The sequence below is a fragment of the Urocampus carinirostris genome, chromosome 5 (genome assembly GCF_059441175.1).
Source record: "Urocampus carinirostris isolate Australia breed hairy pipefish chromosome 5, RoL_Ucar_1.0, whole genome shotgun sequence".
Classification (NCBI taxonomy): Eukaryota; Metazoa; Chordata; class Actinopteri; order Syngnathiformes; family Syngnathidae; genus Urocampus; species Urocampus carinirostris.
Genome location: NC_142353.1, coordinates 30,273,813 through 30,287,849, shown reverse-complemented (window position 1 = coordinate 30,287,849; position 14,037 = coordinate 30,273,813). Strand labels below are relative to the sequence as shown.

Sequence of the window (14,037 nt, the reverse complement as noted above, 5' to 3'; positions counted from 1 at the left end):
ATTTTAGATGCTTATTTAACAATGAGACTAATCTATTTGAAAAAACGTCCGTTTCTTATTCCTCCCCCTGCTGTCACAGGTTGCATGCTATCCTTATTCAAATATGGAAAGCAATTTTTATGCGTCTTGTATAACGAAAATACTTATTTATTTGAAAAGGGTTCAGTTACTTTTTCCTCCTCCTTCGTTTAGTGTCTGTATGCAATCCTTATTGAAATATGGAAAGCAATTTTAGACACTTATTTAACTATGAGACTAATTCATTTGAAAAGGATTAAGTTACTTCTTCCAACCCTTCTGTCATCATCCGCCTGCTAACCTTATAAAATATAGAAAACATATTTGGGCAGTTTTTCACTTTATTCAACAACAAAGCTAATCTATTTGAATAACCTCCATTACTTATTCCTCCCCCTGCTGTCATTGGTTGCATGCTATCCTCATTCAAATATGTAATGCAATTTTTATGCAGCTTATGCAACAATAAGACTTATTTATTTGAAAAGGGTTCAGTTATTTATTCCTCCCCCTTTTGTCATTGACTGCATGTTGACCTCCTTAAAATATGGGAATCATTTTTTGTGGGTTATGTAATGATTAGACGCACATTTATGAGCCAAATATATTTTCAAACAAAGATGAAGATAATGCTAGTTTGGTGGAAATTGGTTTCAATTGCTCTTTGAGTCTCCTTAGGTATATGGTTCACTTACTCATTTCTCCCCCTTTATCTCATTGACTGCATGCTATCCTCATTAATCAATGTGATATATATGAAAACTAATCTAGTTTTTAAAGTATGAGAACATGAAAAATTACTAGAGCATAAAAAATGCTTATTTTGCCTTTTTTCAACTGTATACTGTTTATGAAATCACTTATCAAACTTTTTATTTGTTAGCAATATTGGGAAAAACAAAGCAATGGAATTTCACAGGAAGAGTTTATTTTTTGAGCGGAATGGAATCAACAGTACTCCAAACCGTTTCAGAATGTTAATTGTATTTGGGCAATAATATTGGCATTGGAGTGAGTCGATGTTCTTGCTGTTTATATAACGATGTGACTAATTTTTAAGAATTTGAGCCAGAGGGGGGTTGATTTTCGAACCTAGCTTTCCAAAAAGATGAAGCTAAGGCTAGTCATCTGTGTAAAAATGATACTAGTTGTTTAGATTTGAGTTTTTAACATATAAAAAACATGACACACGACTTAAGCGTAGAGCAAAAAATGCTAGTTACGCTAGTGCAATTTATAGCTTCTAAATTTGAGTACTTAGACTAGAGCATGCTTTAGCTGTGAGCTACCATTTTAACTGATTAGCGCGAAACACTCCCAGATTGATATGTATTTGTAAAATAACGTATCATGTTATTACTACATTATTACCATGTTTTTAAATTCTTAGAAGTAAGGGTAAAATGGGCTCACTCAACCACTGAATCATCTGCCAAATGAGTCTAATTTCAAACAGAATTTTGTAAAAATTGATCATGTATTTACAGACACTAAGCATATCAATGAGGTATCATACTGGTTAGAAATCAATTTTCCTAGAAAATCCCAATGAACTATCACCGGTGAGCTATTTTCGGAACTTGTCCGCCGTTTTGTGTTTTCTTAAGGATCTACCTCGAGCTTGTGGGCACCACGTTGGTGACCTGTGCTCTAGAATAGAGACTTGGAGCGCTAACTAGCAAACCACCAGGTTTTTGTCATGTGGCTCACCCTGTTGGTCATTGTTATTAATGGCGTCTTTGGTGCATTTCCGTTTCAACTTGAAATTTCACCCAAAAACCCGAAATGATTGCAAACTTTCTGTGAATAGTGTATATTTCCCCTTTCCACCCTTCCCTTTTCGCAGTTTTAGTCAAAAACTGTCTCATAATTAACATATCGGTCATTTTCTACTTCTAGCACATTTTAGTCGGAAATATATTTGTCTACGGTCGCCCTTGACAGCGACGAAATACTGAGCGGATGAAGGGCGAGGTGATGCTGTGCTAGGAAGTGGGCGGGGCTACTGGATGTGGCAGGTGGTAGAGGGGCTGGCCTGGCAGCAGATGCAGGTCGGGTTTACGGACTTGGGCGGGATCAGGTCCAGGTCTTCGTCGTCAGGGATCTCGTCCAGACGGTAGCCGTCCTTCAGGAGTTGGATGTTCAGATCTTGGTTGATTTGCTAAGAGAGAGGCGGGGAGGGAGGGATGAGTATTGATAACAGGTATCTGTATCAGGTTGCCTTGTTTACAAGTATCGGCCAATTTATGTATCACAAGTACTAGTGACATTGGTACCCGGTGATCATTCAGAAGTGAATATGTGTTCTAGTATCGGTCTGATAGATAGCAGTATCATTTCCAAGTATCAGGCAGTTAATGTATCACAAGAATCCCGGCTTGTCCGTGCTACATGTCGAAGTGTCCTTGGGTAAGACACTGAACCCCTAATACCCCCAATAAGCAGGTTAGCGTCTTACATGGCTGCAATACAAGGCCGCTATTGGGAAATGTGGAGCACATTGTAAAGCGCTTTGGGAAGTCATTGACTTGAAAAGCGCTATATAAATGCAGATCATTTCATTTCATTTCCACAAGTACAAGTGGCATTCATACAGTCAAAAAGAATACGTGTACTAGTATTGCTCTAAAAAAGTAATATAGTTTCCTATTATTGGGCAATTTATCACATGCACTAGTGGCATTTGTACTTAATGAGGAGTCAGTAGTAGATATGTGTTCAGGTATCTGTCTGGAAAAAAGTATCAGGCAATTTATATATCACAAGTAATAATATTAGCGTTTTCCAAAGCTTGGTAACGCAACATTAACATTTCTTTTCAAAGATTTCAAGTACCAGTACGAACCTTGTGTATACAATTTTTGAGAAATGTCCTATTTGAAAGTCAAGTTAGCCAAAAGACACTATGACACAGTCACTCAACTGCGGATAAAATCCTTTTTGTTGCCATGGTGACCATGATGCTAAACCTGAAGCTTCCTCACGATCCTCTCATAGGGGCTTACGGGAGTTTATCTTACCTCGGCGGAGGAGTATCCGGACGACGAGTATCTCGACATGTCGAAATCGTCGTCACTGTGGAAAACAAAAACGCTACCATTAATTGTCCGTTAAGCAGATGAAGAATTTTTAATGGGAGGGGCTTACCTGTCTGTATCTAATGCCACCAAGGGTTTCTCATCTGGGCTCTGGTCTAACGACGAGTAGCCTTTGTTGGGCACCACCAACCTGTGAGCGACGAACACGGACAAAAATAGTGATTCGTCGAAAGGAAACAGGCGAGGTGGCGGATCTACTGATACATCTGAAAATTGGCGTGAAAACCGGTCAGGGGTTAAAAAAAGTGAGAAGGGGTTCCGGTACACTGTACAACAAAATATTGAGCTCTGTCGGCCCACACTGTGTTTCTGTGATCTGCAAGAGGCACCGCAACCGATCATCGGCACAGATATTTGGGAAATAAAGTTACAGTAACTTGTATTATAGTATACACAACCTTTATTTTACAATAAATGAATGAAAATTTCAATACAACCGACATGACATAACTTAAACCAAAAAGTGATTTTAACAACGCTTGCAAATTGAAAAGTGTGGGCACCCCTACTTTAGATCCAGATTGACAAACTAATGTTATGGTAACAGCTAATCACCGAGCCACCCACTTTTGCTTGCCTTTTGTGCTCTCTCGCAATCACAAACATGCACGCCTTTTTGAAGAACTAATGTTATGATAAGAGCTAATATCTTAGTCTCCACCTGAACAAGCTTCCCTAAAACAAGTTAACTACACTTTCTACGCCATCTCTTAATTACATGCATGCTTTTCAACCACAGACTTGATAAAATCTCAATATTATCAGCAGTCTTGATACACAGGCATGTCGAGATTCAGAGGTTAGCAGAGCTGCCACCGTTTACTCCGCTTTAAGGTTATTCTTCCTGCTTCAGTGGCTTTGCCTCCAGTGGCTTATCCAATCAGAAGGCGTTGGGTGGGTAGTGTCTGAGACAGAGTGAGGAAACAGAGGGAGGGAGAGGCTCGACTGCACCTGAGCCTAAATAATGGGCCCGTCAAATAAAAAAAAATGCCGATACTAAATTCGGCAAATTCCCAAATATTGGTGCCGGTAATCAGCTCGCCCGATAATTTCATTCCTGAAAAACGAGATGAAGGAGACAAACAAGCAGACGGCGTCTCAGATAACCTCGATCAATAAAGCTTTTCCTGCTATCAGCCCACATGATGGATGTGAAATAGCGTCGGATCACGGAAACGATTTTCATGTCTGAATGTGAGATGAACATTTTTTTCTAGCAGATTCTGCCTGGAATAAAATGAGTCACGCAAGGCATATTTTTCTGCACTCTGGGATGCTACACAAAAAAATATACATACAAATATTTTTGCTCAATATTGTCAATGTCACTTCCAAACTGGACTTATTTTATACCAGCTCAGTAGCCTAGATGGTAGGGCGCCCGCTTTGAGACTGGGAGGTCGCTGGTTCGCGCCTCGGCCGAGTCATACCTAAGACTTATAACATTGGTAAAATGGCGGCGCCCTCTGTTGGCTGCGGCTGCATGGGCTCGCTACAACGGGTCAGGTGTATCGACATTTCGTTCTGTGTACATTGTTACAAAGAATGACAATACAAAGGAAATTATTATTATTATTATTATATAGTTGTTGGAAAGAAATGGTGTGTATTTTATTGATTAAAGGGTGTAATCTGGGTTGGGTAGGGTTACTTTAACTTGATTACTCTCAATTACTATTTGGTTAATCCAATACCAAATATGCTACTAAAAGACAAAAGAAACTAAATATGAATAAAATTACAAAATTTTGTGCAGGCTTGGGGAGTAACAGAATACATGGAACGGCAAAAATGATGTCAAGCTGTTTGGATTTATTTTCATTTTGTTTCTGCCGCATTTGATGTTAGTTTTGCCGGAGATCAAAAAGATCAAAGCCAGGAGAGAAAGCTTACCACGTGTCGTGAGTCATAATTTTATTCATATTTAGTTTCTTTTGTCTTTTAGTAGCATATTTGGTTTTGGAGTAATCCAAAAGTAATTGAAAGTAATCCAGTTAAAGTAACCCTACCCAACCCTGGGTGTAATTCAGTCTTTCACTGCAAAAATCCCAGTCAGAAAATTGAAAAAGAGGGAAAGAAACAGAGAGGTATAACAAGTAAAATATTGTTATCCCTCGATCTTCTCACATCACAGCCCTCAGTGCCTCACGGGTTTAAAACTATTCCCCTATACTGCTGCGAGAGGGGCCAGCAGAGCACATTTTTGTCAGGACTGTTCACCAAAAAGTGTATTGGATTTATGTGCTTGGGATCCATTATCCCTGATTCTATATTTCTGTGCGCAGGGACGGGCAGAGTGTACTTTTTTTTGTCAGCCCAGGCAACTCTTTTTTTGCCGTTCTGTCCACTAAAAAGTGAACTGCACTTATGGCAGGAGTGTCAAACTCATTTTAACTCGGGGGCCACACGATAGAACAAACATTCTCTCGGGGGCCGGACTAGTAGATTAAAGGGGGAAAAAAAGAGGGATAAAGAAATAAGAGAAAGAGGGAGGGAAGAGAAGAGAGGGCGGGACAAAGAAAGAAAAAGAGAGAGCGGGAGAGAGCGGGAGAAACAAAAGATAAAAAGTCATGAGAGAGGAGGGAAAGAAAAGGAGAGGAAGAAAGGAATCCAAAGAGAAATAGAAAGACAGAAGGAGAGAAAAGAGAAAAGAAAGCGCAAAGGGTATAAAGAGAGAAAGAGAAAAGAGAGAAAAGGAAGTTAGAGCAAAAGAAGTTAAAAGACACAGAGAGAGAAAGAGACAAAGAGCGACAAAGGAAGAGAAAAAGAGACACAGAGAGTGAAAGAGACTGAGACAGAGTAGGAGAAAAAGTTGGAAAAGAGAGAGAGAGAGAGAGAGAGAGAAATAAATACAAGTACAGTGTCTTTGTGAGAGTCACCTGGCTTGTTTTTCTCTTGCGCTTCTCTGAGTGTTGTCTCGCGGGCCGGATTCAATCCCCTAGCGGGCCTGATCTGGCCCGCGGGCCGCCTGTTTGACACCTGTGACTTATGGGGACAAGATCCAAGATTCCCAATCGCATATTGATGCTGCACAGCTCACTTTTGTTAGGCCTGGTGACTCTTTTGTTTTTCCGTTACTCTATTTCTGCCTAAGATTAACTACAAAATGCGACCACAATCCCATTATACCCAATAGTAACTTTGGAAGAGTCCTTGCGCTTTTAGCACTCATCTTTGATTGCAAGACACAATACAGCGGCATCTTTTCGTCAAATATTACACACTGTCCATTAAAACTGAGAATAATTATACAATATGGGAAATGGCAGCTCATTTGTTTATTCAAATTTAAGATTCATTTTACTTAAATAAGTAAAATATAAACTAAGTAAACATGTTAAAACATAATATCTATGTAAATATTTTGAACCATGGGGTAATACATTTTTTTTATTTTGTGGTGTGCACTGGCATCAATCCATCAAATTCTCTATAGGTCTTAGAAGACTTGTACAGAATTTGGAACTTTCTTACTTGCTGCCACCGTCTAATGCAGACCTGGGCACTCCGGTCCTGGAGGGCCATACGTCCTGCCAGATTTTGAAGTTTGATCTTCTTTAACTCAGGTGATACAAATTATAACCTCGTTAGCAAGCTAGCAAGTGCTCGTTAACGATACTGGTGATTGGAATCACCTGTATTGGATCAGAGAAACCTCAAAAATCATGCAGAACATACGGCCCTCCAGGACCGGAGTGCCCAGGTCTGGTCTAATGACTGGTGTCATCGTGCAGTCGACGTAAGCTTTTTTCATGATGGGCGTACAAGTACGCGCATTTCTCAGATGCGCTTGAATAAACTCTTCCTTTTTCACCTTTCTTGGGGTTTGAGTTGGCATTTGTCCTGTGAAACAGGTAGTTTCTCACTTTTTGCCATTTTTATGCTACAGTAACAAATATAACCTCCCCCCCCCCAAAAAAACAGTGGGGACAAGCATGACCCCAGTCTCTAGCTCTCCCCCACTCCTCCTACCAAATGCCTTCTGCTCTGAAGAGCTGGTTCTGCTGTGGAAAGGTCTGCCCTCAGATTCAATCTACAACCTCCCTGGAAGTGTTTAAATCGATGCTTAAGACACGCTTATATTCAATAGCTCATGAATGAGGTCGACCTCATAATCTTGTCGTCTTGTCCTTGAGGGAGAAAGATGAGCCTGACTTTTGCATGGTGCATGCATTTTGAACCATTGTACTGGCACTTGGGCCTGATGTACGCAATCATCTGGAACCTGCTTAGAACAGGAATCTGTCAACCGGACATTCTATCATTACCTATTTTTCATGTTGATGATGTCTGTGTAGTGTGTTAATGCCCTGGTCATCTTGGAAGGGGTATTACCTCATGTGTAGCCCCTTATCAAAGTTTCTTTATTTTCCTCATGCTGAGGTTTTTGAGTTTTTCCTTTCCCTCATGTAGGTTTTAGATCAGGGGTTGGGAGAATAATAGTGTGTAGTCTGTAATAGTCTGAAGTCTGTACAGCCCTTTGAGATTTCTGGTGATTAAGGGCCATACAAATAAACATGACTATGCTAAATGCAAGATAGAAGCAGATACAGTGGGAAATAATGCATAAGGACTTTTTGAACTCAGTTGGTTATTATTAACATAGAGAATATATTCAACTCTTATAAGGACATCACAAACGATGCACACCAGCTTTAACATCGTATTTTTTTTTAACTGCCACTAGAATTAAATTTGACCCTAATGCAGGACTCAACTCAACTCAAACGATACAAAGCGAAGCAGTTGCTGCAATTATCCGATGTGTTTACCGTGTTCTGGCCATGACGTTATTCTTCTTGGGCTGGTTATTGACGGGACTTGCGGGGCCATTGCCGTTCTTCAAGGAGCCCTTCCTGGCCAGTTCTCTCTGTTTCTCTGAGCAACACACAAAAACACACACAATACTTCTATACAGTGCTTCCAAGTATAGCAGGGCTAAAGGAATTAGCTTCCTTGTCACACACACTTCCCGCTTTCAAACATCAAAAACAGACCTCAAATGTTTGTCTGCTGCCTTTGTGGAATGAGCAGAATCGAAACAAGTCCTCATCACGCAGTGTGGTGATGAGAAAAGGGAATTGGGTTTCATCGTTCACGCTCATTATTCAGGACTTTTCATAAGAGCAAACTTGTTTGGAACTTAGCCAACTGTGTCTGACCAGCAAGTGAATTGAGTTAAATACAGATCTTTGATTTCACTGCTATGCTCTTGTCCCTCCAGATGGGTCTAAGTCTGGCAAGTGCGGCTCTAGTTTGAGCTATCCTGGCCATGATTTCTGGTTCTAATCCATTTTGTGGTATGACAGCTCCAAGATGTTTAAATTTGGTGAAGGGGCTGCTTACTTCCATCTTCCTCTACGCTTGCAAGACATGGACTCTCACAGAAAAAACGGAAAATAAAATCCAGGCCTTGGAGACGCGATAATTCAGGAAACTTCTAGGCTTTAGTTACTTAGCCCATGTGACAAACAAAACGGTGTGCAACACCACCTGAGGGAACATTGGACCCTACGAAGAAATGTGCGAGGACAAAAACTTCAGTGGTATGGTCGTGTCACAAGATCATCTGGACTGACAGTCCAAGGGGGCAGAAGAAGAACTGGGCCCACAACATTAAAGAATGGACTGGTGCCAAATTTGCCAGGACCCAAGAACAGGCCTGGAACCGTCAACAAAGTCGTCTTGCAGCCGTCACTTTCAATAATAATACGCAACCAAAGTCCTCTTACACCCTTGAGTGAAGTAAATCCAACCGTGTAAAATATTTACACACTCTAAAAATAATGCCGACAAATAAAAGAAAAAATCCGCTGAGAAGTATCTGCATAAATAAGCGTTGCTTGTTGCTAGCTGTTTGTTTAGCCCCATAATTCCAGTTTACAAATACAGATGAGTAAAAAATGTTTTCTCCACGCTGTAGAGCAACCTAACTGTGATTCACATTCATCTTTTTCAGCCAATTGCAGGCTTTGTTTTCCCCTGCTTTAGCCTATGCAAGCCCATAAATGCTAAAAAGGACCTGCCTCCTTTACCTCCGAATAACTTTAGCCAATAGCGACCGATTCAAATGATGATTGACACATTGGTTAGGAAATGAAACACCGGTCTTTATATCTCAGCATTGCATACACCGCGGAATACAGGGGAAAATCTAGTCGGCAGCTTCTTGTCTCAGTTGTGAGACCTTGCGACTCAATATTGATCCATATATAAGGCGCACTGTATTAAAGGCGCATGGTCAGATTTTGAAAAAAATAAAGGCTTTTAGGTGCGCCTTATAGTCTTGAAAATAGAATAGAATATAGAATAGAATATACCTGTATTGTCAATGTTACAAAATGGGTTAACATATTGTGACAACGAAATTGGGCATGACACTCCAGTTTCACACATTCCAGTGAGGTAAAAAACCCAAGAAGATAAAGGAACAGAGAAGATAAGGTTATAAAACAAGGAGGATAAGGTTATAGTTATAATTTACACAAAATTTACCCAAGAAATGTCGGCATATAGGATGTTACATACAGTTTGGTATCGTAGGGTTTGTGCAATATGCGTTTGGTGCAAAAATAGTCATCATGCAAAAATAGTCATCATGGCATGAAAATATGGTCCTTAAAGGATGAATTTTCTTATTATATCCTATAGAGAAAATATAATATCTTAACATAATTTGAAAATATACCTAAAATGTGCAAACCTTTCTCTGTATTATGATACTTAAAAAATACAGAAAGGCAACCCCATTGCTTTTAATGAGGCTGTGAGCTAGCTACTGTTAGCCATCACACCCAAACTCAGAATTGCTTCTGTGAGCTTTATTTCAAAAGGTCACAGAATAATCAACCCAGCGTCATAAAAGAACTTTGACAGTAGTGACATTCTAAATCCAATTAACAGAGACTGTGGCCTTGATTTCTACGTTGGTCGGATTACGTAGCGTCGGACAAAAAACGGACATGGTGCGTTTAGCTCGATTCTCACCGATTTTCATCCGCAGGGGAGAAGGTTTGTAGTTGATCGGGACCGGTTCGCCGTCCCGGGTGTCGGAGTCTGCCTCTGAGGCCGTGGAGGATGCCGGGTCCTGACAACAACAATCACAAAAATATAAACAACAATTTCAAAAAAATTGGAAGATTTATGCTAAGGATACAATGTTTTAGTTGGACCTTATGGAGCATTTTCTAAATAAGAGTGTGATAATATTAGAAGAGTAACCCTAACCTAGCCCTTAACTCCTAAATTTAGCCTCCTATTACTAACCCTAAACCGTAGCTGTTAACTGCTAATCCTCCTCAACTTTAATCCTAGCCCTAAACCTTAGTCCATGACCTAATAATCATAACCCCTCAACACTTGCCCTAACCACCAACACTAAACCGTATCCCTAATCCTAAACTCTTGTCCATTAATCATAAGCCTTTAAACCCTTAAAACTAGCTCTGACTCCGAAAATTAAACCCTAATTCTTAATCCTAGCCCAAAGCCCTAAACCTTCATTAACCCTAACACTAAACTGTAGCCCTAATCCTAAACTCTTGTCCATTAATTGTAAGCCTTTAAACCCTTAAAACTAGCTCTGACTCCAAAAATTAAATCCTAATTCTTAGTCCTAGCCCAAAGCCCTAAACCTTCATTAACCCTAACACTAAACGGGAGCCCTAACCGTAAACCACAGCCCTTAAGCTCTACATTTGAACCCTAAACCCTCCCTAACCCATTAACCCAAACCACTTAACTTCATAACACTAGCCCTAACCCCAAACGCTAAACTGTAGCGTTAGTCTTAAACGCTTGTCTATTTACCGTAACCTTTTAAACCCTTAACACTAGCTCTGACCCCTAAAACTAAACCCCAATTCTTAATCCTGGCCCAAAATCCTAAACCTTCGTTAACCCCAACACTAAACTGTAGACCTAACTGTAAACCATAGCACTTATAACCCTTACATATTAATCCTTCCTAACCCATTAACCCAAAGCACTTAACTTCATAACACTAGCCCTAACCCCCAACACTAAACCGTAGCCCTAATCCTAAACCCTTGTCCATTAATCGTAAGCCTGTAAACCCTTAACACTAGCTCTGACCCCTAAAACTAAAACCCAATTCTTAATCATAGCCCAAAATCCTAAACCTTAATTCACCCAAACACTAACTGGAACCCTAACCGTAAACCACTGCCCTTAACCCCTACGTTTGAACCATAAACCCTCCCTAAGCCATTAACCCGAACACCTTAACTTCATAACACTAACCCTAATCCCTGACACTAAAACCTAACCCTAGCCCTTCAATGTAAAATTAGGGTTTCAAGTAAGGGTAAGAGTTTAAAAAAAGGGCTTTTTTTAAATTACTATTTTACTGTAGTGTTTTAAAATTGAGTTAGGGCTTTAAATGTAGATTTTTAAAAACAAGACAAAGGTCTCAAACTTGGTTGAGGTTGTCAAGAGAAGAATTCAAAGGTAGGGTTTCAAAATGAACGTTAAAAAGAATGATCAGAATCTTAAACCCCAGTTAGAGTTTCAAAGGTAGCATTTAGTCTCCAAAGTAGGATTATGGTTTCAAAAATTACATTCTAGTTCCCTTTTTCTGACAACTCCTGGCTCACTTTTATAGTACATGATGTTCCATGTTTAGCATAGAACAAACGCCAAGACACATTTATTTGTGTAGCCCTTAATCACAAAAAGTCGAAAAGGGCAGAATTGTTTTTAAATACTGCACATTAAAAAAAACAGATTATACAGACTCTTCTTGCACAATAAATGTAAAATAACAATAAAAATTATTAATAAATGTATCCAGAATTCTATTTCAATCGGACTAAATTCTCTATGTAACCAGGGTTGGGTAGGGTTACTTTAACTTGATTACTTTCAATTACTTTTGGATTACTCCAATACCAAATATGCGAATAAAAGACAAAATACACTAAATATGAATAAAGTGACTAAATTTTGTGCAGGCTTGGGGAGTAACGGAACACATGGAACGGCAACAAATGATGTTATGTTAGTTTTGCCGGAGATCAAAGAGATCAAAGCCAGGAGAGAAAGCTTACCACATGTTGTGAGTCATAATTGTATTCATATTTAGTTTATTTTGTCTTTTATTAGCATATTTGGTATTGGAGTAATCCAAAAGTAATTGAAAGTAATCCAGTTAAAGTAACCCTACCCAACCCAGTATGTAACCGAATCTGTCATAGGGAGTGACAGGACTATATTTACATTACAACACTCGTGACGTCATCACGAGGACTACAGTCAGGCCACTGTGTGGACTGCAACGACCCCCACTACGCCCACCCCCTTCCCACGCAGCCTCTAGAAAAAAATAACCCACCGAATTTCACACACATTTATTTCCAAAAAGCATCAACAAATGTTATTTTGTTCTGAATGAGCAACGCCTTTACAACTGACGCTGGGAATTTTGTGCGATGACGGTGATGATAGTAATAATGATGATACGGTGGTCTCGCAGAACAACACGACCCACCAAATAATCATTCGTTCATTTTAAAACCATCATTTAAAACATTATTTTTCTTGGTAACATGTTTGTTTTTAGGTGCGACATTAATCGGGAACTCAACGCATCTCGAGTAAGCGTCGCAGGGCCCATAAGCGATCGGATGCTAAATTTGGATGTTTTTTAGTGGGATGCAGGGAGGGGGGGGTGTCTTATAATAAACAAATAGACTTTTTTTTTTTTTTAAATAAAAAATAAAAATGGAGGTTTCATACCAAGGGCTGCATCTCAGCCTGCATGTCCGCCTCCTGCACGGCGTTAGGCACTTGGAATCGGTCTATCTCCTCCATCATGTCGCCTGCTTTTTCCGACGGAAGCAGAAGCGGTTCGCCTCAGCAAGGCGCACTCGCTTTTTCGGTGACAATATTCCGAATTTGGTCCGAATCCAAATCAATTTGGCGTTCCCGAGAAGACCAGCTTCATCCCAACTGACCAAAACGTCGATGTCGCTTCTGGCGTGTCCGCTGGGCCGCCACCCACTTCCGGATAAGGGGGAAGCAATCTAAGGCTCGCGGACCCGCCGATGGTGTAGTGCCGAGAATGAATGAATGAAAACTTTATTTGAACATCAAAATAAAAGCAGAACAAAAACAATAATTTAACATCAAAATAACGTTACATAATATGTTCGAAAAGGGGTAGTAAGAAGCAAAATGCTTATATTACCTACCCCTTCATCTTCCCCACCAAATATACCAATGATATCACAACAATTGGATTGATATTAATAATATCAATTTTGATATAAGAATAGCAACAATAACACAAAGTTAACTCGACGCACTATTCCCAATCTCCCTCACCACACATACCCCACCTGTCCTGCACGGTTGTCATAGCGCCCAGCTGGCCCCGCCCCTTGACACCGGCTAAGACGCATTGGACTGATTGCACTTGGAGTACCGTATTTTCTGCACTATAAGGCGCACCTAAAAGCCTTAATTTTTTTCAAAAGCTGACCATGCGCCTTATAATACAGTGCGCCTTATTTATGGATCAATATTAAGTCTCAAAGTCTTGCAACTAACTTGCAGCTGCAGATTTTCCCTCGAACGCCGAATAGTCCGCGGTGTATGCTGGGATTTATTTACCGGCGTTTCATTGGCTAACCAATGTGTCAATCATCATTTGAATCGATCACTATTGGCTAAAGTTATTCGGAGGTAAAGGGGCGGATCCTTTTTATCATTTACAGGCTGGCATAGGCTTAAGCGGCAAAACAAAGCCTGCAATTGGCCGAAAAAGATGAATGTGAATAGCACATGAGGTTGACGGCATAGAGAAAGCATTTTTTACTATTCTGTATTTGTAAATATTTTATTCTCCTGGATTTACTACACTCACGGATATAAGAGGACCATGACTGCACATTATTATTAA

The 14,037-nt window shown here is 40.0% G+C and overlaps 1 protein-coding gene across 1 annotated transcript; it reads right to left on the bottom strand.

Moving 5' to 3' along the window:
- Positions 1–254: 254 nt before the first annotated feature.
- Positions 255–13,136, bottom strand: fam219ab (family with sequence similarity 219 member Ab). Its single transcript, XM_088336424.1, has 6 exons — positions 12,873–13,136; positions 10,104–10,203; positions 7,889–7,994; positions 3,166–3,246; positions 3,039–3,093; positions 255–2,179 (listed from the first exon to the last, which is right to left on the bottom strand). Exons 1-6 carry the CDS (start codon positions 12,948–12,950, stop codon positions 2,021–2,023), a joined length of 579 nt encoding a protein of 192 aa, XP_088192550.1. The 5' UTR covers positions 12,951–13,136; the 3' UTR covers positions 255–2,020.
- Between the last annotated feature and the right edge of the window lie 901 nt (positions 13,137–14,037).